The sequence below is a fragment of the Arabidopsis lyrata genome (genome assembly GCF_000004255.2).
Source record: "Arabidopsis lyrata subsp. lyrata unplaced genomic scaffold ARALYscaffold_1, whole genome shotgun sequence".
Lineage (NCBI taxonomy): Eukaryota > Viridiplantae > Streptophyta > Magnoliopsida > Brassicales > Brassicaceae > Arabidopsis > Arabidopsis lyrata.
The window spans coordinates 7984465-8009157 of NW_003302555.1; the positions used below are offsets into that span (position 1 = coordinate 7984465).

The window sequence follows — 24693 nt, forward strand, 5'->3', positions numbered from 1 at the left end:
AACGGAGATTCGAGATTGAGCCGTCAACGATTAAGTACTTAAAACCCTCAATCACATACGTCTCCCATGTCATGTGAGAGTTGCTCATCAAACAAATCCATGAGTTTTCTCATAATGGAATCTCACGAACCAAGAAAAACGAACGATATCAGCTCACTCTACCAAGTTCACTCCTCGAGTCGGTTAGCACAGAGCTTGAAAATGCAACTCAAAACCACACCGAACGTCCATTAGTATTACTAGCTCCTCTAGAACACATATCAAAGAAGCTAAAGGAGAGAACTCATCACACCACTAAGACTTGAACTTGCAACAACTTCAACAACAAGACACAAACAAAATCATCGAGACAAGAAAATACTTGTGACGACATCAAATGGAGATGGTACAATAGCTACCACCGGTAACCATAACAACTCCAAAGAAATGATAAAATCCTGGTTACCAAAGATAATCTCCATTTTGTTATTAAAATCACACAATTGATATTAAATCACCATCATTATATATTAAAGTAAATGAGCCACCACGACGACTATAATTTCTTGAGAAAATTTCATGAATCTCAAAACGAAATTTAACATAATGTGGGCCCTAATTCGGGATCATATATATATATATATATACTAGATGATTTACCCGCACTATGTGCGGGAAGAAATAGTTATATGAAATATATAAACAATTTTTGGAAACCGATTATATATTATCACTTGATATATAAGTGTGAATATTTGAATGTGATTTAGTAACTCATATATTTTGGAGATTTTATTAGTTAGGAATTAGGATATTTCATATTTGGAATAAGATTTTAAATTAAAATATTGACCAAAGTTTTTTTTTTGAAATATCATTCCTATAATTCTGAAATATATTCGAATATTTTTTGTATTTTAATTAAGATTTTATTTTGGAAACAATTCAATATAAAAACTGAAAAGAGTATGAATAATTATTTTTTAAACGTAATAAAATTTTATTATCCTTTATTATTCTTGATAATTCTATGTAGTTAGGATTGATTTATTGCATATCCCTCATTTTATGAATCAATTTATATTGTTACGATAAGGTATTGAGTTGTAAATAAATTGTAACTAAAATGAGTAAATGACTAATTAAATTGAATAAACCGTGTAAAAGTTTTAATAAATTGATAAGGTAAAAATTTGAAAAGAAATATATTGAAAATAATGAGTAAGCGGATACATTTTTAACATAGATTAATATTGAAATATTGTTCATAGTGAATGTGTAATAAATGAAATGTTACTAACTAATTTATGTAAAACTAATAGTTTTAAACTATGTTCCAAATATATTTAAGAAACATATGGGCTCACATATATATTTAGATGTTTTGTAATTTATAACAAAAAATAAAATGTCATATATGTTAAAATTCTAAATGTTTTTTATAAAACATATAAGAAAATATAAGTACAAAACATATAATAAACATTTATATTATATATTGTTCATCATGATTTATGCTATATAATTTTTACTTGTTTCGTCAATATATATAGTTTTTATTAATTAATTTCCTTTATTAATTGCTAATCTCTTAAATATAGAGGAAAAATATGCATAAGTACCACTAATGGCATTATATGTAATTAGTCTAGTAAATATTGGACAATTATTAAGTTTGCTCAGAATTTCTCTGGTTGCGACATGTCAGCATGGCAGTCTTGTAAATCACACGTGAAGGTAAGGTTTTTTATTTAAAATGTTTCTCAATTAATATATAGGGGATAGGTAATTCAGACAAGGCATATCACACAACCTCAAGACTCAATCAGTGCCTTGCATAAAAACAATAATATCAACATCTTCGTAGTCTCTCTAATGGCGTCGCTTCAATGTTCATCTCATTTTCTGGGCACAAACCCTAAAAAATACAATCCCACTTCGATCTTCCAAAGCTACTCTCGAACCTCATTCACCAAATTATCCTCTCGCAGTGTCTCTCGCCAGGTTTGTTTTTCTTTTACAATCATTATCAGCAAAACCACTCTGTCTTTTTTTTTTTTTCTTTTTGTCTTTTTATGTAATAGCATATGGAGTATTAAATAATTGGAAACCTTCTTCATGAACAGAGGTTCCTTCGCTGTTCACTGTATATGAACGGATGTGAGGCTGACCATAAAGCACCACTTGGTACGGTAGAAACAAGGACTCTCTCCACGGTTTCGTCTCCGGCGGCCGCGACGGAGAGGCTGATAACCGCCGTCTCTGACCTTAAATCTCAACCGCCTCCAATCTCCTCCGGCATTGTCCGATTACAGGTACGTAATAAATTATTGTGCCAATCCGAAATTCATAAGGCAAACAATGAGCTTAAGCCACGTGGAGCTCTTGCATTGGTATGTGTGATATTGTTTCATTTCTTGCTGTCGGTTCCATTTAAACTTTATTGTTAGATTTAAAATTTATCTACCCAATAGTATGGGGTCAGGTTTTAACTATTTTGCATCATTGGTTCAACATTTTTGTATTTATGCAAATAAATTGTTGTTAGAATCAAAAAGATATCAAACAACAGTCTTTCTTATGAAAAATTGTTATCATATAATAATATACTAATGGTTTTATCTGTTTATGAAAATAATTAGTTATTTCTTGATGTAAGGAAGTAAGATTTTAAATTTCATTGGTTTATCTGGAGGAATAATGTTTGAGTTTTTAGATAAAGAAAAGGGAAAAATGTCATTTAATAGCCGAACTTTCAAATTGTGGCCATTTGGCACACCAACTTCACATATGGTCATTCTATACATGATAAAATCGTTGACTTCTTTTTAACACATGACAAAATCGTTGACCAAACCAAAACAACACCCGTTAACGGATCCGCTAACACCCCGTTAACACCTCCGTTATTTCCCAAAACGACGTCGTTTCGGTCTTAAAACAAAACTTCAAAAGCTCTCCAATTCTGAGAAATTCCCAAATCGATTTCAAACCCTAAAATTTTCAATTCTCAGCAATATCTTCCTTTAAGCTCGAAATCTTCTTTATTTTCATCAAATTCTCCGTCTTCTACACGAGATATGAGTTGCAAGTCAGGTAATTCGAGTGTTCAAGATGGAGGTTGCGAGTTCCGTGGGTTTCCTTCAAAGTGTCACTGCGGGTTAGACGTTGTCATCTACACATCGAAGACGAAGCAGAACCCAGGAAGACCGTTCTTCCGATGTCCAACCTTGAATGATGTAAGTAGATTTGATTTAGTATTTTTTGGGTTTGGTCGGTAATATATTTGCAACTATAATGCAGGACCATTTGTTTAAATGGGTCGAAGATTGTGTGTACGAAAAGGTTGTAGACACTAAGTCGAAAATTTCCATCATTGACAATGAGATAAACAATGCAAAATCTGAGGTTCAAGTCGAGATTTCAGAGTTAAAGTGGATGATCAATGAATTGAAGGAAAATGGAACGTGGAGCAAAAGAGAAATTAAGAGAATCAAAGTGTGGTTGGTCTGCATTTGTTTAACTGTTACTGTAATTGTGATCCTACTGTTGTTTACTACCAAAAACCAGAATCTTGTTATAGGATACTAGTTTCTTTGTTGTTTGGTATGAGTTTTAGTTGTTTGGTCTTTAGTGTTGTGTCTTGCTTTAATGAAATGCTATTTTGGCTTTGTGATCCTTGTGAGTTGTGCCTTTGGTAATGGAAATACAAATTTGTCTTCTCTTGATCGATAAGAGTTATGTCAGAAAGACCAACAATCATTCATACAACTAAACAAAAAGAACAATACAAGTCATAGAAGAACCAAACAACAAAATACTCCAATAGAAATGTTTTGTTCAGAAACAAAAAAAAACTTCAGAAAATCTTCATCAATTAGAACACTGAAACAATGATGCAAATCTACCAAGCCCCTGTCCTTCTGGTTGTGCTTATGGTTGTGACTCTGCTCCATGCGTTTGATGAGCTTGTGCATCGTGTGATTGATGATCTGATGTATCTTGTGATCCTTGAGATGCAAAATGAGGTTGTGATCCTTGTTGTGAGCCAAGAGCCGTGTGTGTTCCTTGTGAGCCTTGCACTTGTCCTTGTGATCCAGGATGAGCTTCACTAGGAAATGTTGCAAGCACTTCTGGCGCCTACCAAAAACCATAATGCATTTAGTGAGTTGTCACATGAATTCAGTGAGTTGTAAAGCAGAAAACACATGAATTCAGTGAGTTGTAACACAGAAAAAGCTTTAAAACATACCGGCCTTTTTCTTGGTCTTCCTCTTGGTCTAGGTGGTGGATTCAAGACTGTTGCATTTTTGCACCCTTGCTTGTTATGCCCTTCTTGCAGGCAGTTAGAGCATGTCATGATTCTCTTTTCCCGTGACATCTTGTTCTTATTAGAAGAAGAAGCAGTCTTATTTCTTCCCTTTCTCCTAGCATGATTATTAGGCCTTCCTCTGTTGCCTCTTCTCCATGGTGGTGGCAAGACAGGCAACCTACTTGTTCTAGGCCACAATGGCATCCCTTGGACAGGCCTAATACCATCCCTATATGTTTCTCGCCACATTACCTTTGTATAATACTCGCTGACATAGTCTTCAACCTTCTCTCTTTTGCATATTATCACAGATGCCGCATGAATACAAGGGATCCCCACCATCTGCCACTTCCTACAACCACAAGTTTTATTGTCCATATCTACAAAGTAACTAACACCATTCACTTCTATTTGATGCAAATTGTTTCTGGCCATATATCTCTCACAATTTCTAACCCCAGCTATCATTTTCTCAATCTCAAGATGGGCTCTCTTTGTGAATCTTGTCTTCAATCTGTCAGCAATGATATACCTCTTTGCAGTTCTGACCATGCATTGCCTCCGGATGTCTTCTAGCAAATCCAACAAAGGCTTTCTCCTAGCCTGTCTAATAGTCCTATTAAAAGACTCACTCAGATTATTGAGGTTGTCATTGCAGCAAGTCCCTATTCTAAAGAAGGCTCTTGACCATGTCATTGGACTAGTAAGCTGCAGACTTGCATGAGCTTGAGGATTGTACTTCCTAAGCTCTTCCATATGATTGTTGAACTCTTCTATGGTGTAACTGCGGGCAATCTTCCAAAAGAGACGTGTTAGTTCTATATCATGGTTATCCCTCTTCCAGTTGTCCATTATATGCTTTGAACATTGTCGATGCTCAGCTTCTGGGAGTATGGTATGGATAGCTTTGACTCGACCCTGCAGAAAAACATAAGAAAACACACGAAAATAAGCTGAAAACCATTCATAAAAGACTTAAAACCATAAGCAATCTCTAATAAACCAAGAAAACTAACCGACTGTTTATCTGAGATGATAGCTAGATGTTGCATTTCACAGAGCCCCAAGCTAGCAGAGAGGTGTCTCATAAACCAGTCCCAATTATCATCGTTTTCTATCTCTACAACTGCCCAAGCTATAGGAACAATCCTACTATCGCCATCCCTTCCAACAGCAGCAAGAAGATGACCCTTTATATCCCATTTCAGAAAGGCTCCATCGATTCCTATCACAGGTCTACAAGTTTGCTTCCAAGAATCCTTTTGAGAATTAAAACATATATACCATGTTCTAAAAATCCCCGCCTAGACCCGATTACTCCCCGCTTAATCGCTAGGCCCACCCTATCCGCCTCGATTAATGACTAATCCCTTAAAGAAATCAGTCATCCGATTACTCTCCGCCTAATCCGATTACTTCCCGCCTAATCCGATTATTCCCCGCCTAATCCGATTATTCCCCGTCTAATCTTACATACCCCGATTATTTTTTAAATTGCTAGTATAAAAAAACTTTTTATTTTTGTTATTCAATCATTTAAATTGGGAGTTTATGTTCAAATTTTAATAAAAATCATAAATTTGTAATAAAAATCATAAAATTTGTCTCAAAAATACATTTTTATGTGTTTACTGCAATTTTGAAAATAATATTAGATTAATATGTTTTAAAAATATTAAAATAACCCTAAAACTAATCCCCGATTAATCCCCGATTTTAATCCGATTTTCCGATTAATCGCTAGGCCCATGCCGAGCGCCCGACTAGCGCCTAGCGATTTTTCAAACAAGGCATATATATAACCGATAAAACCTCTACTTGCTTCCAATAACAGGCCCTGGAACTGTCTCTATCTCAAACTCTGTCCCTGGATTCTGCTTTAAAACCTCAGCTTGATAATCCCATATTCTTGAAAAGTGATCATCATGACTAGCATGTCTTGCTCTCAGCACTTTGGTCTTCGCTTTAGCACACTGATCCGGAGTTACTTCCAAGTTGTATTCCCTCTTAATTTCAGTAACCATCTCATTTTTTGTAAGTTTTGGATTCACTCTCAGCCTTTCCTCAAACAATAATGCAATTGAGGACCGCTTCAACATCTTAGAATAGCCTGACCTAACACATATATGCTCACTGTCATAGGCTCTTATTTGCATCTTATGTTTTCTTTTCTCATAAGAACAATAGACTCTCCAGCCACAAAGAATACCATCATCACCAACATAGCAACACTTAGCAGCAACTATCAAAGCTTCAGACCTATAAAGTTTAATGTCATACCTTGTCTTTAAGGAGTATCTCAAAAGAGCAAGCTTGAAGTCATCAGGAGTGTTGAAAGTTTTCGCCAGAGCTAGCAACACCTCTGGATCCTCTTCTTCACTTTGATTTCCCTCTTCTTCGGCTCTGTCTTCATCTTCGTCGTCCGATGACAAAGGATCTGGAATCTTCTCATCCTCCCAGATGTCATCCCCACTGTCAGAATCAGTACCACCTTCGTCTCCTCTTAAAGCTTCGGGAAAATCTTCTTCCATGTTAACATTCTCTTCCACAGCTAAACCACCATTATCATCGTTGTCTCCACCATCACCATCAACTGCATCATCAACAACATCGTTATCTCCACCGCCAACTGCATCATCAATAGCATCACAGTCTTCATCACCATACACGACGCAGTCATCTTCGAGGTCAGGCTCATGCACCATTTCAGGCTCTTCATCCTCCTCTTCTTCATGTCTGACTCTTTTTCGTTTCCGACGCCGTCGTGAAGCTCGACCTTTAGCTCCGGGAGAAGATTGTGTTCCGCCAGCTAACTCTGAAGCTTCTTCCGTCGGAGGACATGGAACTCCATCTCCGACGACAACCTCTTCTTCTCTATCTAATTCGCCTTGCATTGCAGCTTCAATTACAGACCCAATCAACGATATGATTCACAATTGTTAGTTCATCGGAGAATCTCTTTCGAAAATTAGGGATTTGATTTTTGTGAATTGGGGATTTTGATTTTTGAAGTTTTGTTTTAAGACCGAAACGACGTCGTTTTGGGAAATAACGGAGGTGTTAACGGGGTGTTAACGGGTGTTAGCGGATCCGTTAACGGGTGTTGTTTTGGCGTGGTCAACGATTTTGTCATGTGTTAAAAAGAAGTCAACGATTTTATCATGTATAGAATGGCCATATGTGAAGTTGGTGTGCCAAATGGCCACAATTTGAAAGTTCGGCTATTAAATGACATTTTTTCCATAAAGAAAAAGATACTGGTAAGTGCCTTGCAAGTTACAAAAAAAAAAAATAATAAATCAAAAATTAACGACTTAGATTCTCTCCCGCGCAAAATCAAAATAAAAGCCCTATTTTTTATAGACCTTAATCTTGTGATTGAAGGTACCAATTGAGCAGCAAATCGGAGCAATCGATTGGCTTCATGCGCAGAACGAGGTTCTTCCTCGCAGTTTCTTTTCCCGTCGTAGTGACACCGTCCGTCCAGATCTTCTTCAAGACTTCTCGAATGACAATGGATCATCTGATCGTAATCCGGTTAGTGTTGCTGGAATCGGGTCTGCTGTCTTTTTCCGCGATCTGGATCCGTTTTCTCATGATGACTTGAGATCGATCCGAAGGTACCAGCACCGAAAACTCGTGATATTCATGAAGTTTGATTCTTTCTACTTTGTCTTCTCGCTTACCAGAATGATTTCCCCTGTTTTAAAGGTTTCTGTCTTCAAAGTCTCCTCTGATTCGCGCGTATGGAGGTCTTCGATTTGATCCTAACGGGAAGATCGCTGTGGAATGGGAACATTTTGGCTCGTTTTACTTTACAGTGCCTCAGGTACTAGAACAATTTGATTCCTTAAGAGAATCTTTGTAAGGATGGACTAATGACTTTGTTTGGTTGATACACACATAGGTCGAGTTTGATGAGTTTGAAGGAAGCTCAATGCAGGCTGTAACTGTTGCTTGGGACAATGAGCTCTCATGGACGCTTGAAAATGCTATTGAAGCACTTCAGGAAACTATGCTTCAGGTTCACCATTTTTGAAATCTGCTCCTTACTTATCAACTATTTGACATAATCAGCTAAATGTATATGTATAATATTTGGTTTTATCAGGTTTCTTCTGTTATAATGAGATTACGCAGAGAATCTCTAGGAGTTTCTATTCTTAGCAAGAACCATGTTCCAAGTGAAGGAGCCTATTACCCGGCTGTAAATAGTGCTCTCGAGATTATAAAAGACAAAAAATCGCCGCTAAGCAAGGTACTTAAGGAACTATATCTTCCTTTCTTTTGTACATTTATGGTATGGGTTTCAATTTTTTTGGTTTGGGAATCAGGTTGTGCTTGCACGCAGCAGCAGAATCATTACGGATACCGACATTGATCCTATCGCTTGGTTAGCACGGTTGCAGGTGTCTTCACTTCTTCACTCATTTGTTAGACTAATCACTTTTTCGGGTTACAGAAATTTTAAGTGTTGAAATCTCAGTCTAATTATTAATATAACAGTGTGAAGGACAAGACGCGTACCAGTTCTGTCTTCAACCACCCAGTGCACCAGCATTCATAGGGAACACGGTAGGTTACTTAGTCAAGTTGTTAGCAAACTCTGTTTTTTAGCTGCTAAGATAGTGTTGCTGAGAAAAGATGTGAAATCAACTGCTGGTTGGTTCTGAGTTCTGACATATATATTTATGGAACAGCCTGAGAGACTCTTCCACAGAAAACACCTAGGTGTCTGCAGTGAGGCTTTGGCTGCAACAAGGCCTAGAGGTGATTCAAGGGTTCGTGAATTGGAGATAGAGCGCGACTTACTAACCAGGTCAATTGTTTGTTTTGTGCTTTAAACACTTACAAGATGCATTCTTAGAAACTTTCAGATGTGTGTACTAATATTATTTGCAAAATACTTTTGCAGTCCCAAAGACGATCTTGAGTTTTCTATTGTCCGAGAGAATATAAGAGAAAAACTTAAAGTAAGTTCAATCTTATTGCTCATCAACCTCAATTCCCGGCTTCAAGTAGAAGAGTATAATCATGCCTTTAGGTTACATTTTTTGGCTCATAAAAAGTATAATGGTACTTGTTTCACATAACAGATAGCTTTATTTAGCAGAATCTTTGTGAATGCGAAAACATATTCATCTAGAATGTCTTTTTATATATAACCTTCTGATTTTATTTTCTTATCATCTTCTCTTCTGCTTTGCATGCAGACCATATGTGACAGGGTAGTAGTTGAACCCCAAAAATCAGTGAGAAAGCTTGCAAGAGTACAGCATCTATATTCTCAATTGGCAGGACAGCTAAGAAGAGAAGATGATGAGGTTCGATGACGATTTTACATGATTTAGTATCTAATGATCATCTAAATCACTTGATTTGTTATTTAAAATAGACATGATGAGTTTCTTTTTAACTTATAATCTGTTGTAATCTAATACAGTGAAGAAAGCTACATTTTCTCTCTTACCTCAAAATATCTTTGTCTCTGTTTCAGTTTGACATCTTAACTGCTTTGCATCCGACACCAGCTGTTTGCGGATGTCCAGTAGAGGAAGCAAGGCTTTTGATTAAGCAAATTGGTATGATATGCTTTGATTCTTCTGCCTTTTCAAATTTTCTTGCACTAAGTCTTTTCGGAAAAAAGAATTTCGTCTGCAGAGAAAGCCATCGCCTAATAGATGCTAATACTTGACAGGATTGACAAGTGATTAAGATTTCAGATTTGATATATTTTCTTATTGTTTCCAGAGTCATTTGATAGAGGAATGTATGCTGGACCTATTGGGTTCTTTGGTGGTGGAGAGAGTGAATTTTCTGTAGGCATAAGATCTGCTTTAGTCGAAAAGGTGATCTTTCTCACTTATCACAACTTCCCTCAGTGTAGCAAACTAGTACCTTGCATATTCTTGATCCCTTTTATGTATCCCAGGGTCTTGGAGCATTGATCTATGCAGGAACAGGAATAGTCTCAGGAAGCAATCCATCCTCGGAGTGGAACGAGCTTGAGCTTAAGATCTCTCAGGTGAAAAACGTTTTCAAGAATGTTGTTAAACACACTTACCGCCATCTCCATGTCTTTAATGAAATCTCAAATCAGATTTTTATGTGTTTCTTGCAGTTCACTAAGTCACTTGAACATGAGTCAGCTTTGCAACCGATCAACTGAAGAAAAGAAAGGCGTGAATTGAGATTGTTTAACTAAATTGGTTTGTATCATTTGTGTTTGGTCATTAATGTGTATGTCGTAAATAGAAGCAACACTAATGATGATGATGCTACATGATTCAATTCAAATCTTCTTTTAGCTATATGTTGTCCAATTTCTGACCAAAATAGAAGCCTTTAAAGCGACGACAATGAGGTCTATGAAACACTTACGCACGTTATGATCCAAAGCTGACGTATATTTCCACCTTCACGAAAAAATGACAAATTATTTAGAGTTATTATATGACAACAAAACATAATAATTAAGGCTCCAAAAACGAAATTTTTGTTACTATTTATAAACGAACGAACGTAATTAGATTACCGATAGTGCTAATGGGGTTTCAGAAAAAGTGATGGGTGGTTTCTTTTGGATTAATCCAATCAAAAGGGGTTTGATTTTTTTGGGTTTTATCACTTCTTAGGAAAAGATACTTTTTTTGTTCCCTTGCTAATCAAAACTGTCTCCTCCATCACTCATATTCTCTTCTAATTGTTCTTCACAATCATATCTCACTATAAAATTAAAATGCTTTATTCCTGTAGCAATAATTTCAAAGACAACTTTTTATTTATTATGAAATTAATACAAATATTCTTTTACCCATCACTAAAAAGAAGAAGCAAATGTACCATCTTTTTTAGTTAACTTGTACTTTTGTTCTCTAAATTAAATTGTAATTGGTGAATTTCTATTTTTGAGGGTATAGAAAACTTCGAAATAAATGTCTAATTGATTCATTCTTCACTGACAAATTACAATATAGACGTTTATTTCTTTTAATTAACAAAAAAACAAAAAAATATAGATAAACTTTTAATTTTTCTTCTAAACCTAGCTAGAAATATACAATTTACCCATCTTGAGGGTCATATTTATCAAAACAATTTAACATGATTTTTTATTGCAATGATTGTCTCTTTATTTCTCTTTTGCATGCTTAAATGTTTCTTTTACATAAACAAAGTTTTGAGAAGAAAAAAGTAACGGTAGCGAGAAGATTCCCTTTGCATTTTTGAAAGTTTATTGCATTCAACTAAAAGCCAATTGTCAACATTACATAAATATGTTCTTATTGGCACAATATATGATTCTTAAACAACTCTTCTTTCTTCTTCTTTTCTCTTTTTTTTTTCCACATTGTTTAAGAATACCTACTAGATGGAAAGTAAAAGGATAGATTCGTTGTCGATATTACAGATATTAAAGATGAATTATATATTGACTGCTACTTAATTTTTAAATAACGAGTTAAGAATATAACATAAGTCACTGCAACAAATAAACTAATAAGTTATCCCAACTTTAGTGTGTTTGTCGACAAATCAAAACTATGCAGTTAGGAATACCAACTCCAGTCCTCTCCTTTCGATAAAGCCGAGTCTTTTTAGTCAAATCTTTATTCTAATCGAACACTTTTGTTTTGGTATAATCTCCAAATAACTTCTTTGGTCTCATAATGAGATCCTTCTCACTTCCCACTAAATATATATATATACACACACACACATATACTAACACATTACACACTCTTAGTGAAAGCAAAGAAGAGCATAGAGAGAAAAATGGAGGTTGAGAAGACAGAGAAGAACATTACGGAGGATGATGAGTCTAAGATCATCTACAGAGGATGGAAAGTCATGCCTTTCATCATTGGTATTAATTAATCCATATTACTATTTCTTATATTTTTGTGTACTGTTTTATTTCTTTTAATAAATATTTTTGTTTACTTCACAATTATAAAGTCTCCATGTTTTTTCATTGTTTCTTGTTTTTTTCAAGATTATGATTTTTGTTTAATTACAATCATAATCTTGAAACGAACAAGAAACTGATGAAAAACATGAGGACTTTATAAAAGTCATTAGCTTTTAATTTTACGCTCTCTTTGTATGTTTTTTTTTTATGAAACATGTGATTCATAAAACATAGTAGAATTTTATGAATCAGTTTCTTTAATGTGTTTATAAAAAAAAAATTATAACATTTCGATCTTGAAATGAACAAAAAAACTGATAGAAAAAAAAACAGAGGATTTTATAAACAGAGTAGCTTAATGCTCTGTTTCTTAATTTGGTAGGAAATGAGACATTTGAGAAGCTGGGGATTGTTGGGAGTTCATCGAATCTGGTCATTTACTTAACGACGGTTTTCAACATGAAGAGCATCACGGCTGCGAAAGTCGTCAACATCTACGGTGGCACTAGCAACTTTGGCACCATCGTCGCCGCTTTCCTCTGTGACTCCTACTTTGGCCGCTACAAGACCCTATCTTTCGCCATGATCGCTTGCTTTCTCGTAAAATCTAAAACCTATTCATCAGTTTGAAAAACTCACTGATCTTGCCGATTGTGTCTGAAAGTATGAATCTTTTGTTGTGTTTGATTCAAAGGGTTCGGTGGCGATGGATCTAACGGCTGTGTTTCCTCAGCTGCATCCAGCTAAATGCGCTAAGGAAATAGGAAGCGTGTGCAGTGGGCCATCTATTGGACAAATCATGTTTCTCGCTGGAGCAATGGTTTTGCTGGTGATTGGAGCCGGTGGGATTAGGCCGTGCAATCTTCCCTTTGGTGCTGATCAGTTTGATCCGAAGACAAAAGAAGGGAGACGAGGGATTGAGAGTTTCTTCAATTGGTATTTCTTCACCTTCACGTTTGCTCAGATGGTGTCGTTAACGCTCATCGTCTATGTTCAGTCAAATGTGAGCTGGAGTATTGGTTTAGCCATCCCAGCTATTCTAATGTTACTTGGTTGCATCATATTCTTCGCTGGTTCTAAGCTCTATGTCAAAGTTAAAGCTAGTGGCAGTCCCATTCACAGCATAACTCGTGTCATTGTTGTCGCCATCAAGAAGAGGCGGTTAAAGCCCGTTGGGTCTAACGAGCTTTACAACTACATCGGGAAGGATTTCAAGAACTCGAAACTGGGCCATACAGAGCAGTTCAGGTACTAAATACCTCCTCATTTCTCTTAGTTTAATTTCTTATGGAACAAATAAGAAACATTTTAGGGTTTTCTTAATTTGCAGGTTTCTTGACAAATCGGCAATCCAAACACAAGATGACAAGTTGAACAAAGATGGGTCGCCGGTGGATCCATGGAAACTTTGCAGTTTGCAACAAGTGGAGGAAGTGAAATGCGTGATCCGGGTGCTTCCGGTTTGGCTCCCGGCCGCTTTATTCTACCTAGCTTACATTCAACAAACAACCTACACAATATTTCAGTCTCTTCAATCCGATAGACACCTTGGTTCAGGAAGTTTCCAGATCCCAGCCGCGACTTATACCGTCTTCTTAATGCTTGGGATGACAATATTCATACCAATCTATGACCGCGTCCTTGTACCTTTATCTAGAAAGTATACAGGCAAAGACGGCGGTATCACACAACTGCAGAGAGTTGGAGCAGGCATGTTTCTATGCATCACAAGTATGATGGTGTCTGCAATTGTAGAACAATACAGAAGAAAGGTAGCTCTCACAAAACCGACGCTAGGGTTTGCCCCAAGAAAAGGCGCAATCTCTTCAATGTCCGGTATGTGGTTGATTCCTCAGCTAGTGCTAATGGGTATCGCGGACGCCCTCGCTGGAGTTGGACAAATGGAGTTTTATTACAAACAGTTTCCAGAGAACATGAGAAGTTTTGCTGGTTCCCTGTATTATTGCGGAATTGGATTGGCGAGTTACCTCGGCACCTTTTTGTTATCGGCGGTGCACGATACGACAGAGGGATTTTCGGGAGGAAGCTGGCTTCCGGAAGATTTAAACAAGGGAAGATTAGAGTACTTCTACTTCTTGGTTGCTGGTATTATGACTCTAAACTTTGCCTATTTCTTGTTGGTCTCACATTGGTACCGTTACAAAGATGTTGTGGCCAAGGACAAGGACATGGACAAGTCTTCTGACGAGTTTGATAAGGTGTCAGTGTAATAAAGATCTGTACTTTGACTCTTTGGTTTAGGGCTTTGAGTTGCTTTGAGACAATAAAATACAACCTTTGAACAAAACATTACATTCAAATACAATGTAAAATGTTTTTTATATATAAAAGGACCATAGCTTCCGTAAAACCCCCATCCCTCAAAGAACAAGCCGGAAATTTCCCATTTAATGAAATGGGGAAAAAACGGAGCATTGCTCTGTTTTTGGTGATAACGAATAAAATTAAACAGGAACAGTTTGTCCAGTGAGAGCGTCATGGAGATGCAATGACCCATCTTTCATCAAGTTAAGGCTTAAGCTTTTGAACCTCTCTCTTGAATATTGTCTTGATGCCTTTCTCCAGTCAGTTCCAGCTTTCATCATCGCCACAAACTCATCATAGTTTATACGCCCGTCCTGTAAAAAGCAAACAACCCCAAAATCCGACTCAGAAGCAGAGCGATATATATTTTCTTTTGACAAGCTTAATTGTTAGGCCTTAAAGGAGGGGATTTTTATAGATATTTGAAAGAACCTTGTCAGTGTCAACTTCACGCATAATGTCGCTTAGAACACTGGCCTCTGGTTCCCCTAACTCATCAGCTAAAGCTTCTCGTAGCTCATCAAGTTCAATGTATGTACTTCCATCTTTGTCGAAGAACATAAAAGCTAGTTTGAAAAGTTCATCATTCTCTATCTTCTGCAAGTGAATTATCACAGCTACAAACTCTCCATAATCTAGAAACCCATTTCCATCGACATCCGCCTGCGCATCAAAGCCATACAGATTTCAGCTAAATTTTTATCAGAGCAGAACACTGAATTGGTCTTTAATCAGAGAAGAGCAATGCTTAAAAAAAAATTACCACTTCCATCAACATTTTGATCTCTGGTTCACCAAGTTGTGAACCGACCTTCTGAAGCCCAGCTTTGAGTTCTGGGTAAGTTATTTTACCATCCTTATCATCATCCATAAGTGAGAACATGTTCTTGATCACTTCAACCTCTTGAATAGACAAGTGCTCCGCGATTACCTGGAAGCATCAACAGGGATGATAATGATCAAACCAAATATAGGCTCAAACAATAGACTATCTACAAATTTCAGTAGAAAACACTTACACGAAGAACTTTCTTTTTGAATCTGTTCATCATAGAGAACTGCTTCAACCTCGATCTGACTATATCTCCTAAAGGAACATTGGGAGCTTTCTTTGCATTCTGTATCCATGGGTGAGCTGAAAGTTGAGAAAAAGAAAATCGTTAGTCGTGGTTGTGAATTAAGGTAACTACGACCAAAAAAAAAAAACAGAAACACAAGAACCTCACCTAACACTTGCTGAGCAGTTAACCGCTTACTCGGATCAGGATCCAACATCTGCTTCACAAGACTCTTGGCGCTCTCTGATATCTGAGGCCAAGGGTCTCTCTTAAAATCAAGAACTCCCCGCAAGATCGCAAGAGCAACACCTTGTTCAGTCTCTGCCAGTGGAAACCACAATCTTACCAGTTTATCTAATCGACATACGTGAACAATTACACAGCTGCTAGAAGAAATAAAAGAAGCTAACCAGCCCAAAACGGAGGAACACCACAGAGCAAGATGTAGATAATAACTCCTGCACTCCACACATCAACCTCTGGTCCATAATCTCTCTTCAACACTTCTGGAGCCATATAATACGGACTTCCTACAATCTCTGTAAACTTATCTCCTGCAATAAAGAAATTTCAGATATCTATACCAGTTTCCACAAACATTGCAATGAAGATAAAACAGGATAGTCTAAAATTAGAATCATCCACTGAGTTATATAAGCAAGTACACACATATGTAACAAACACTAAAAAATTGGATCTTTACCAGGTTTAAAGAACACAGACAAGCCGAAATCAATGGCCTTTAGTGGAGAATTCTCCTTCTTGTTAGCAAACAAGAAATTCTCAGGTTTCAAATCTCGATGCATAACTCCATTAGAGTGACACATCATCACAACCTCAGCAATAGTTCTCGCAACAGCTGCAGCAGCACGCTCCGTGTAATGTCCTCTGGCAACGATCCGATCAAAAAGCTCACCTCCTTCACAAAGCTCCATAACCAGATGCACGTTCTCGTTATCCTCATAACTAGCCTTAAGCTTAACTACGTTTGGGTGCTCAGGTAAAGTAGACATAATCGCGACCTCACGACGAACGTCTTCGATATCGACGGCGGTTCGAAGTTTCCGTTTTGAAATCGATTTGCAAGCTAAAGCTTGGTGGGTTTCACGATCAGTGCAGAGGTAAGTGATTCCGAATTCGCCACGACCTAATTCTCGACCTAAGATGTATTTGTCGCTGATCTGAGTTTGATGGCTCATAGGGATTACATCTTTGAGAACTCGTATTGGAGCAGGGGATCTGGTGAAATCTCCGGCGAATGGGTTTAATTTCCGATCTCGATTGGGTTTTTTCGGCTTCGGAGATGGTTTTGAGTCTGGCCTTACACAGGCGTTACAGTTACCCATGGCCGAGTTAAGAAACTCAGCAAACTTGGGGGAGAAAGAGGATTAAGGAAGAAGGAGAAGTTGATAGAAGAGAAAAGCTTATCTCTTTAGTTCATATCGACGCCAAAGATGACGGTGAAGGTGACGGTGGTGGCGATTTTCCGGCGAATTGGAGAGTTGTGTTGGGAGAGAAAACGCGGGTTCAGGTGAAGAAAAGTCGGACCTTTCGAAATTTCGGATTTTGTTTGATTCAATATAAAAAGGTATCTTCTTTATAATACAGTTAATATTTATCGTCTAACTTGAAAGATTTTTCTAACCATTGCACCATCTTCTTAGAAACTTTTAATTATTTTTTATATATATTTCTTCTAGATGGAATTTGGTCCAAGCTTGTAACTCATAGAATTCACTTCTTTATTTTTTTTGTTGAATTTATTGGCTTAACTCTTGCATTTCAATGGTATTAGACTATTAGTAAAAGAAAAAAAATCATTGAAGTATTTTTAATTATGGACTATAAATTATAATTTTATCATGATCATGTGATAGTTTTGAAATCTATCAAGATGCAAATGATAGATAACCGACAACAATAATTTTAGAAAATTCAAACTTTTAGATTTACAAAATCAGAAGACTTTAAGGTTGAATTTGCCATATTAAAACCTTATTAAAATAGCATTTATTTAAAATAAATAAACAATATAGCCAGACTTCAACACAAAAAAGGCCAAACGTATAACAGTTTTAGCGATGAGGCCAATATTAGCCGTTGGTGTGATTCGTAGTGATAAAATGAAGGGACAAGATTGGAGTTCGAGGAAGAGAGTTTTGTTGAAGTTGTTGACCAGCGTGGTGGATACGGTGAGACTCTGCGATTGTAAGAAACAACAATAAGTGCGACGTTGATCCCAAACTTTTTTCTTATCTAGAGATATGCAATGGATTTTTTACAAAAATAATAGAGAAATCATAATAATATTTTATTTCGAATTTTAGAGCAATTTTTTTTAATAGTTATATCTAATTTGAAATTACTGATGATTAAACATTTATTAACTTTTAGTTTTGACGAATGGTAAAGTGGGAATTGCTTGTGGAAACTGGATAAGTCATTTTAAAGTTTTTAGACAACATTTCGTTCCTTTTTTCACAAAAGAAACAAAAATGGATGCTTCTATATTATTTTAAAATTAACCAAAAAAATTATTTGTCTTTTAAATTACATAAAATAAAGTAAATACTCTAACGAAATTTATTTTTTAAGTAGAGTGATGATTTCAACGACATATCTACATTAGTACTTATCTGAGATAAGAAATGCTAAGAAAAAAATGCATTGTTTTAAAGTCGAGTTCTTTTTCTGATTTTGTATGTGTACAATTATAATCTAGATTCTAGTTTTGAAGAAATTGCCGACAACAAAAAAAAAAGGATAGGAAGAAATTAGGTGTATAGACTTCGTCAATTATGAGCAATAGTTATGGTGTTGTAGAAAAAAAAAACAAATTTATAAATAAATAAAAAATCGAAAAGAAGAAGCAAAATACGAAAGGTTCCATTAATGGGAAGTCAACAACAGAAAACAATAAAAAATCAATGAAGAGTATCTTTTTTGGCTTAGAAAGTAGAGAAACCCACAAGTCCTTCCTATCCTGACTTCGTTACAAGTTCAATTGTCAATGTCATACTCGTTTTCATTATTAATTTTGTCAAAGGATACTCGTTTTCTTTATCTTGGATTTACATTACATTACCTCGGGATACCATTAAATCCATATACAGTATAAAATATGTGTGTGTTGCGCGTGTATATTCGAAAAATACCTAATTAAGTATCATTAATTATATAGTAAGATTTTTCACAAAGGATTAGAGATTGAAACTTTATCAGGGATTTTTCGATGAAAATGGTCTTTGATGATGCATTTCTTACCATTATTAAAAATTTTAGACTTATTTTTTACAAAAAATGGAATTTGTGATTTCATGTCAACCCCATAGCTTAAGTGCTTTTGTTTTAAGGGAGGACATGTGGTGGATTAAGTATGCGTACGTTGAAATATTTTAAAGCAAGCTACATAGTTTCTCATAGGCCTGGACAAAATATTCGTGAGATCCGCTTCGATTCGATATTTGTTTTGATTCGATTCGAAATATCCGAATATCCGTAAAATTTTGGAGCAAAGCAAATAGAAAAATATAGTATTCGTGAAAACTGAAGCAAATAACAAATAATGATTTTTTTAAAGTCGGATATCCTCTTCGATCCGTAATTTTTGATATATATTAGTATATATATATATATATATATACTAATATATTTTTGGTTTGTATTTGTAAACTCAGTTTTTTTTCTTTGTACATGTGTCTCTAACACAATTTAATAGTCTTTATTAGTGAAGGAGAATTTATTAAAAAAAAAATCAATATCCCTTAAAAATAAAAAGTTGGAATCCTGCGAGGATTTATTTTCTCCAAATTTTATCTTCTTTTTTCGTAGTTTTACACTAGAGCGCTTAGTTTTTTAAGATTTTAGTAGGTGCAGAAGTATCGAAGCGAATATCCGCAAATATCACAAAAAAATCCGGATATTCGATTTTCCGAATATCCGAAAATTTTCAAATCAAAGCAAATCACAAAATCAAGTGTTCGGTTGAGATGAATCGAATAACGAATATCTCAAATTTTCCGGATATCCGCTTCGTGCCCAGACTTACTTTTTCATATACATGATTTTATATTTGTATTTTTTTTTGTTAATGATTCGATCAAATTAATATTTGGTAGGTCAGAAAAAAGCGGTTTCAATTTATTGCCCAACTAGACCTTCCATCCTCCTATGATCCTATCTATGAACCTACTAAAAACACCAACATTGTGAACCTATCATTATTCATCCAAAAACTTTATCGTCTTTATGTTCATAAAAGTTTCATAATGTTTTTATCCAACATAATCTCGTTTTTCGATTTTTTTTTCAAACCTCTAATTAATCTCCCGAAGAAGGAAGAAATAGTGAACATGCTTTTATCGTCGGCAACTTTAAAGCAGGCATAACTTCAAATTTAAAACAGGAAAAAGTGACAATTATATTTGGAAAAAGTGTATCTTTTTTTGTTGAAGAGAATGATTATGTTTGGGAATTGGGATGATGTGTTCAACTCAAATGCTGTGATTGCATGTGTATATGTTGTTACGCCAACTTTTCCCTCTATGTAAGTTCAATCACTTTTTCACATACAACTTATTTTACAGCTCCAAAAGTTCAATTATAGTCTAAATAAAAGAGATAATTTGCTTAATTATTGCCAGAAATCAAATTTAATATTTTGGTTTGAGCTGAGACAGTCTTTTCAAGTTACTCTTCTAGTGTGTTTTTTTTTTTGAAAAATGTTCCTAATATGAGACCTCTCAATATGAAATTTCGCCAGCTTGCAGTACATAATTTTAAAATTTTAATGCATGTGCATTTGTGAGTTTTCTTAATAACAGGTTAAATGGGCTTTTTAGTTTGTAAACATAACGGGCTATTGGGCCTAGCGAGATTGAAGAACACATCTATAGTTAGCCTAGTTATGAATGGAGAAGAGACTCTGTTTTGATTTTTCTCTTTTTTTACCTCCAAACACTCTTGATTGATTACAGAGTTATTTATTCACAAATGCTAATATTTTTCTTTTGTTACCGCTAATAGTTCTCGTTTCTTAACTTCCCACAAAATCTCTCTCCCAAATCTGAACTGAATAGTCAAAATACAACTGAAAAAGAAAATTTCTCTGACCACTAAAGTAACAGAACAGTCACGGGCAAGACATGAAAGCAACGCCACGTGTAGTAACGAAGACTAACGAAACTTGGGGAGGGCAAGGCTTCTACGTCGCAAATAAGAAATAGCCAAAGGGGAAAAAGGTAAAGAAGAAAATTACAAAAAAAGCTCAACTTCTTCAGCATTTTTAGCCAAAGCCATAGACTCTTCTATAACTCCATAAAACACATAATACTTTTGAAAATCACAAAAAAAATCATCTAATTTATCATGTATCTATTGTATTAAACAAAAAAAAGGGAGTTTACTGGCTAAGTGAGAGAAATAATATATTGAAGGGGAAAAAAATCCTATTAAGGATCGAGAGAATTCTGATAAGAATAAGACTATTGTATGTTATTTGGAAACAAATGAAACTATAGGGGTATATTTGAAAGTTTAGGTAAGAGAAATGAAGTGAAAATATAAAAAGAGAGGAAAAAAAAAGTTGAGACCTTGAATTCGCAGCAGCCTCCGTGTGTGTGACCAAATATGCTTGGAGGAGAGTAGAAGAACTCTTCTTCTCTCAATTTCGACGACAACGTGAGGAAGAAGACGAACTCGTTTCGCTATTTATTTCAATTTTGCAGGGACACCAAAATCACAACCTAACAAGTCAACGCCACCGTTTTTCAGGTGACTTTTCTGTTCTATTGATCCTGCTTAAAAATCTCAGCTTTGTTTCTATTCTTAATCAGTGCACGACGATTTCTGGGTTTCGTTTATTTTTCGCTTTTGTAACGTATGGGAAAAATCTCGCGATGGGTTTAACGCGTTTCTCGAGATTTTAGCTCAACTTTGAAAATTTTAAAGCTTTTGACCATTAGTGAGATTCCAATGTGAATCAGATGTTGAAAAGGGATTCTTATGGTGACTTAATTTTGAGCATTTGGTTAGATTTGAATGTTCTAATTGTGGGACGCAGACAAAGTATAAACATTTCTCTTTGAAAGTTACTCATTTTTTCCAAGTGTGTTATGGTATACAATAAAGTTGGAGAATTTAAATTGTTGGGAAGAAGCCTGGTTGTTGTAATAATGTACAAAGTTTGGAGAAGAGCTAAATTGGGTATGTTATTCCAATGTGCCTTTTATAAATCATTGGATTGGTTATATGCTCGGAATTGTCGTTTTTAGAGTATGATTGATGATTAGGTCCTGTGAGTGTATCTGAATCTGTGATATTCATTTTGCAGAAAAATGATACGCCCTAAGCATATTAGTAACCTCTCAAGTACAGCAAGATCCTTTTTTCTGAATGGATCGAGAACAAGTGTAGCTGACGGGAATTCATGTGCATACACAGACGATGAAACTTGTGTCTCGAGACGTCAGCAACTTAGGAAGGAAGCTGCACAGACTAAAAAACGACCATCCAGTATCCTCCCAAAGCCTTCAGTTGTGGGATGTATATTACCAGGAGAGGTAACTAAACCAGTGGTTCCAAAGAAGGTTGATGATTTTGGTCGGCCATCTCTATTGCCACAGCATGTTTCTTCTTCCCCTGCTTTGCCGCTTAAATCACATTCGGTTAATTATGCATCAACCATCGTTAGAGAGGAGGTGGAAGGTAAAGCTTCTTCAGAACCTATTGGGGATCAGATTTTTAAGGCCGGTATTGTAGCAGTAAATTTTCTGTCAGATTTAGCGAATTGTAAGATTCCTTCGTATGATGGAGGAAGTGAGGCATTTGGATTACCAAAAAGCTGTATGGTTGATCCAACACGGCCTATTTCAAGTGTCAAGTCGTCGTCTGTGAAAGCTATAAGAAGAGAGCAGTTTTCCAAAGTTTACCCTAGATCAGCTGCAAAAGAGTCGTCAATCGGTAAAACTAGAAATCCCAGTAGCAATTTCCGAGGGGCCAAGGAAGCTGAAAGAACTGGATTTGTTAAAGGATTCAGACAAGTTTCTAATTCTATGGTAGGAAAGTCATTACCCACAACAAATAACACATATGGCAAGAGGACAAGTGTGTTGCAAAGACCCCATATTGATTCGAACAGGTTTGTGCCAAGCGGTTTCAGTAATTCTTCAATGGAAATGGTGAAAGGGCCTCCAGGGACTGCTCTGACATCAAGGCAGTATTGCAATTCCGGATACATTGTGGAAAATGTTTCCAGCGTTTTGCGAAGATTCAGATGGGGCCCTGCTGCTGAAGAGGCCCTTCAAAATCTCGGTTTGAGGATAGATGCATACCAAGCAAACCAAGTTCTTAAACAGATGAATGACTATGGAAATGCTCTTGGTTTCTTCTACTGGTTAAAAAGGCAACCTGGGTTTAAGCATGATGGGCATACTTATACCACTATGGTGGGTAATCTCGGTCGTGCTAAGCAATTTGGTGCAATAAACAAGCTCCTCGATGAGATGGTTAGAGATGGATGTCAGCCAAACACAGTTACATATAATCGACTTATCCATAGCTATGGCCGCGCCAATTACCTGAACGAAGCTATGAACGTGTTCAATCAAATGCAAGAGGCTGGATGCAAACCTGACCGTGTAACTTACTGTACCCTTATAGACATTCATGCTAAAGCTGGATTTCTTGATATTGCCATGGATATGTACCAGAGAATGCAAGCAGGAGGTCTTTCTCCTGATACTTTCACTTACAGTGTCATAATAAACTGTCTTGGAAAAGCTGGACATTTACCCGCTGCACACAAGCTCTTTTGTGAGATGGTTGATCAGGGTTGTACCCCTAACTTGGTCACATACAACATCATGATGGACTTGCATGCCAAAGCGAGAAACTATCAGAGTGCGTTGAAGCTTTACCGTGACATGCAAAATGCTGGGTTTGAGCCTGACAAAGTGACATACAGCATTGTGATGGAGGTGCTTGGGCACTGTGGATATCTCGAGGAAGCAGAGGCTGTTTTCACCGAGATGCAGCAGAAGAACTGGATTCCTGATGAGCCAGTTTATGGTCTTTTGGTGGATTTGTGGGGAAAAGCAGGTAATGTGGAAAAGGCGTGGCAATGGTATCAGGCAATGCTTCATGCTGGTCTGCTACCTAATGTTCCTACATGCAATTCCCTTCTTAGTACCTTCCTTAGGGTTAACAAGATAGCTGAAGCTTATGAGTTATTACAAAACATGCTGGCACTTGGTCTACGCCCCTCTTTGCAGACATACACGTTACTCTTGAGCTGTTGCACAGATGGTCGGTCAAAACTTGACATGGGTTATTGTGGCCAGCTGATGGCAAGCACAGGTCATCCAGCACACATGTTTCTCCTCAAGATGCCAGCAGCGGGTCCAAATGGCGAAAACGTGCGCAACCATGCGAACAACTTCCTAGATCTTATGCACAGCGAGGACAGGGAGAGCAAGCGAGGACTCGTGGATGCGGTGGTTGACTTTCTACACAAGTCCGGGCAAAAAGAAGAGGCAGGATCTGTCTGGGAAGTTGCTGCACAAAAGAATGTGTTTCCTGATGCATTAAGGGAGAAAAGCTGCAGCTACTGGCTTATCAATCTCCATGTAATGTCAGAGGGAACTGCAGTCACCGCGCTGTCTAGGACGCTTGCTTGGTTCCGTAGGCAGATGTTAGTCTCGGGAACTTGCCCTTCTCGAATTGATATAGTAACTGGTTGGGGAAGACGTAGCAGAGTCACCGGTACATCAATGGTGAGACAAGCAGTTGAAGAGCTTCTCAACATCTTTGGTTCACCGTTTTTCACGGAAAGTGGAAACTCAGGTTGTTTCGTTGGATGTGGAGAGTCTCTCAACAAATGGTTGCTGCAGTCTCATGTTGAGAGGATGCATTTGCTGTGAGTTTTGTATCACAATTTAGGCTTTTTATATTTTTAATATCTTTTGGCCGATTGCATCTTATGTATTGTTTAGCTTTCTAAGTCATAAGTTAAGGTTAGAGTTAGACATGGGCTTTCTCTCAAGTCTTGTCCTCGGCTTTTCGGTTGTATCTTCCTCTCGCAATAATCTGAGATTTACTTGAATCAGTTG

General features: G+C 36.6%; 5 protein-coding genes across 6 annotated transcripts; 3 read left to right on the top strand and 2 right to left on the bottom strand.

Moving 5' to 3' along the window:
• The first annotated feature begins 1771 nt into the window (after positions 1 to 1771).
• LOC9326365 (isochorismate synthase 2, chloroplastic) lies at positions 1772 to 10602 on the top strand. Of its 2 annotated transcripts, XM_002890257.2 has the most exons (15): positions 1772 to 1983; positions 2106 to 2294; positions 7676 to 7911; positions 8003 to 8120; positions 8199 to 8315; positions 8403 to 8549; positions 8626 to 8700; positions 8798 to 8866; positions 8992 to 9110; positions 9207 to 9264; positions 9505 to 9615; positions 9789 to 9873; positions 10043 to 10140; positions 10224 to 10316; positions 10413 to 10602. In XM_002890257.2, exons 1-15 carry the CDS (start codon positions 1855 to 1857, stop codon positions 10458 to 10460), a joined length of 1692 nt encoding a protein of 563 aa, XP_002890303.2. In that variant the 5' UTR covers positions 1772 to 1854; the 3' UTR covers positions 10461 to 10602. The 2 variants fall into 2 exon arrangements, with proteins under 2 accessions (XP_002890303.2, XP_020868921.1); XM_021013262.1 differs by lacking the exon at positions 1772 to 1983 and having other exon boundaries at positions 2198 to 3218.
• On the bottom strand, positions 10595 to 10856 carry LOC110224979. Its single transcript, XM_021013263.1, is given in 2 exon segments — positions 10595 to 10660; positions 10663 to 10856. Coding segments are annotated over 2 exon segments (162 nt in total). The 5' UTR covers positions 10760 to 10856; the 3' UTR covers position 10595.
• A 1143-nt stretch (positions 10857 to 11999) lies between these two features.
• LOC9326366 (protein NRT1/ PTR FAMILY 2.9) lies at positions 12000 to 14554 on the top strand. Its single transcript, XM_002890258.2, has 4 exons — positions 12000 to 12158; positions 12586 to 12803; positions 12898 to 13451; positions 13534 to 14554. The coding sequence occupies exons 1-4, from the start codon at positions 12068 to 12070 to the stop codon at positions 14432 to 14434; spliced, it is 1764 nt and encodes a 587-aa protein (XP_002890304.1). The 5' UTR covers positions 12000 to 12067; the 3' UTR covers positions 14435 to 14554.
• Positions 14432 to 17248, bottom strand: LOC9326367 (calcium-dependent protein kinase 10). Its single transcript, XM_002892976.2, has 7 exons — positions 16290 to 17248; positions 15997 to 16140; positions 15755 to 15907; positions 15548 to 15663; positions 15292 to 15459; positions 14961 to 15191; positions 14432 to 14842 (listed from the first exon to the last, which is right to left on the bottom strand). The coding sequence occupies exons 1-7, from the start codon at positions 16930 to 16932 to the stop codon at positions 14669 to 14671; spliced, it is 1629 nt and encodes a 542-aa protein (XP_002893022.1). The 5' UTR covers positions 16933 to 17248; the 3' UTR covers positions 14432 to 14668.
• Positions 17249 to 21041: 3793 nt separating this feature from the next.
• Positions 21042 to 24689, top strand: LOC9329085 (pentatricopeptide repeat-containing protein At1g18900). Its single transcript, XM_002890259.2, has 2 exons — positions 21042 to 21358; positions 21918 to 24689. Exon 2 carries the CDS (start codon positions 21922 to 21924, stop codon positions 24502 to 24504), a length of 2583 nt encoding a protein of 860 aa, XP_002890305.1. The 5' UTR covers positions 21042 to 21358; positions 21918 to 21921; the 3' UTR covers positions 24505 to 24689.
• Positions 24690 to 24693: the final 4 nt, after the last annotated feature.

Bases quoted from the DNA above. Each gene is read 5' to 3' on its own strand.
- LOC9326365 (XM_002890257.2), top strand. From the start codon at position 1,855: ATGGCGTCGCTTCAATGTTCATCTCATTTTCTGGGCACAAACCCTAAA. The intron at 9,874-10,042 runs GTATGATATGCT...TATTGTTTCCAG, and splicing joins GCTTTTGATTAAGCAAATTG to AGTCATTTGATAGAGGAATG. The intron at 10,317-10,412 runs GTGAAAAACGTT...TGTTTCTTGCAG, and splicing joins TTGAGCTTAAGATCTCTCAG to TTCACTAAGTCACTTGAACA.
- LOC9326366 (XM_002890258.2), top strand. From the start codon at position 12,068: ATGGAGGTTGAGAAGACAGAGAAGAACATTACGGAGGATGATGAGTCT. The intron at 12,159-12,585 runs GTATTAATTAAT...TTAATTTGGTAG, and splicing joins AGTCATGCCTTTCATCATTG to GAAATGAGACATTTGAGAAG. The intron at 12,804-12,897 runs GTAAAATCTAAA...TTTGATTCAAAG, and splicing joins CCATGATCGCTTGCTTTCTC to GGTTCGGTGGCGATGGATCT.
- LOC9326367 (XM_002892976.2), bottom strand. From the start codon at position 16,932: ATGGGTAACTGTAACGCCTGTGTAAGGCCAGACTCAAAACCATCTCCG. The intron at 16,141-16,289 runs GTAAAGATCCAA...TCTTTATTGCAG, and splicing joins GTCTGTGTTCTTTAAACCTG to GAGATAAGTTTACAGAGATT. The intron at 14,843-14,960 runs GTTCTTTCAAAT...TGCTTTTTACAG, and splicing joins GTGAAGTTGACACTGACAAG to GACGGGCGTATAAACTATGA.
- LOC9329085 (XM_002890259.2), top strand. From the start codon at position 21,922: ATGATACGCCCTAAGCATATTAGTAACCTCTCAAGTACAGCAAGATCC.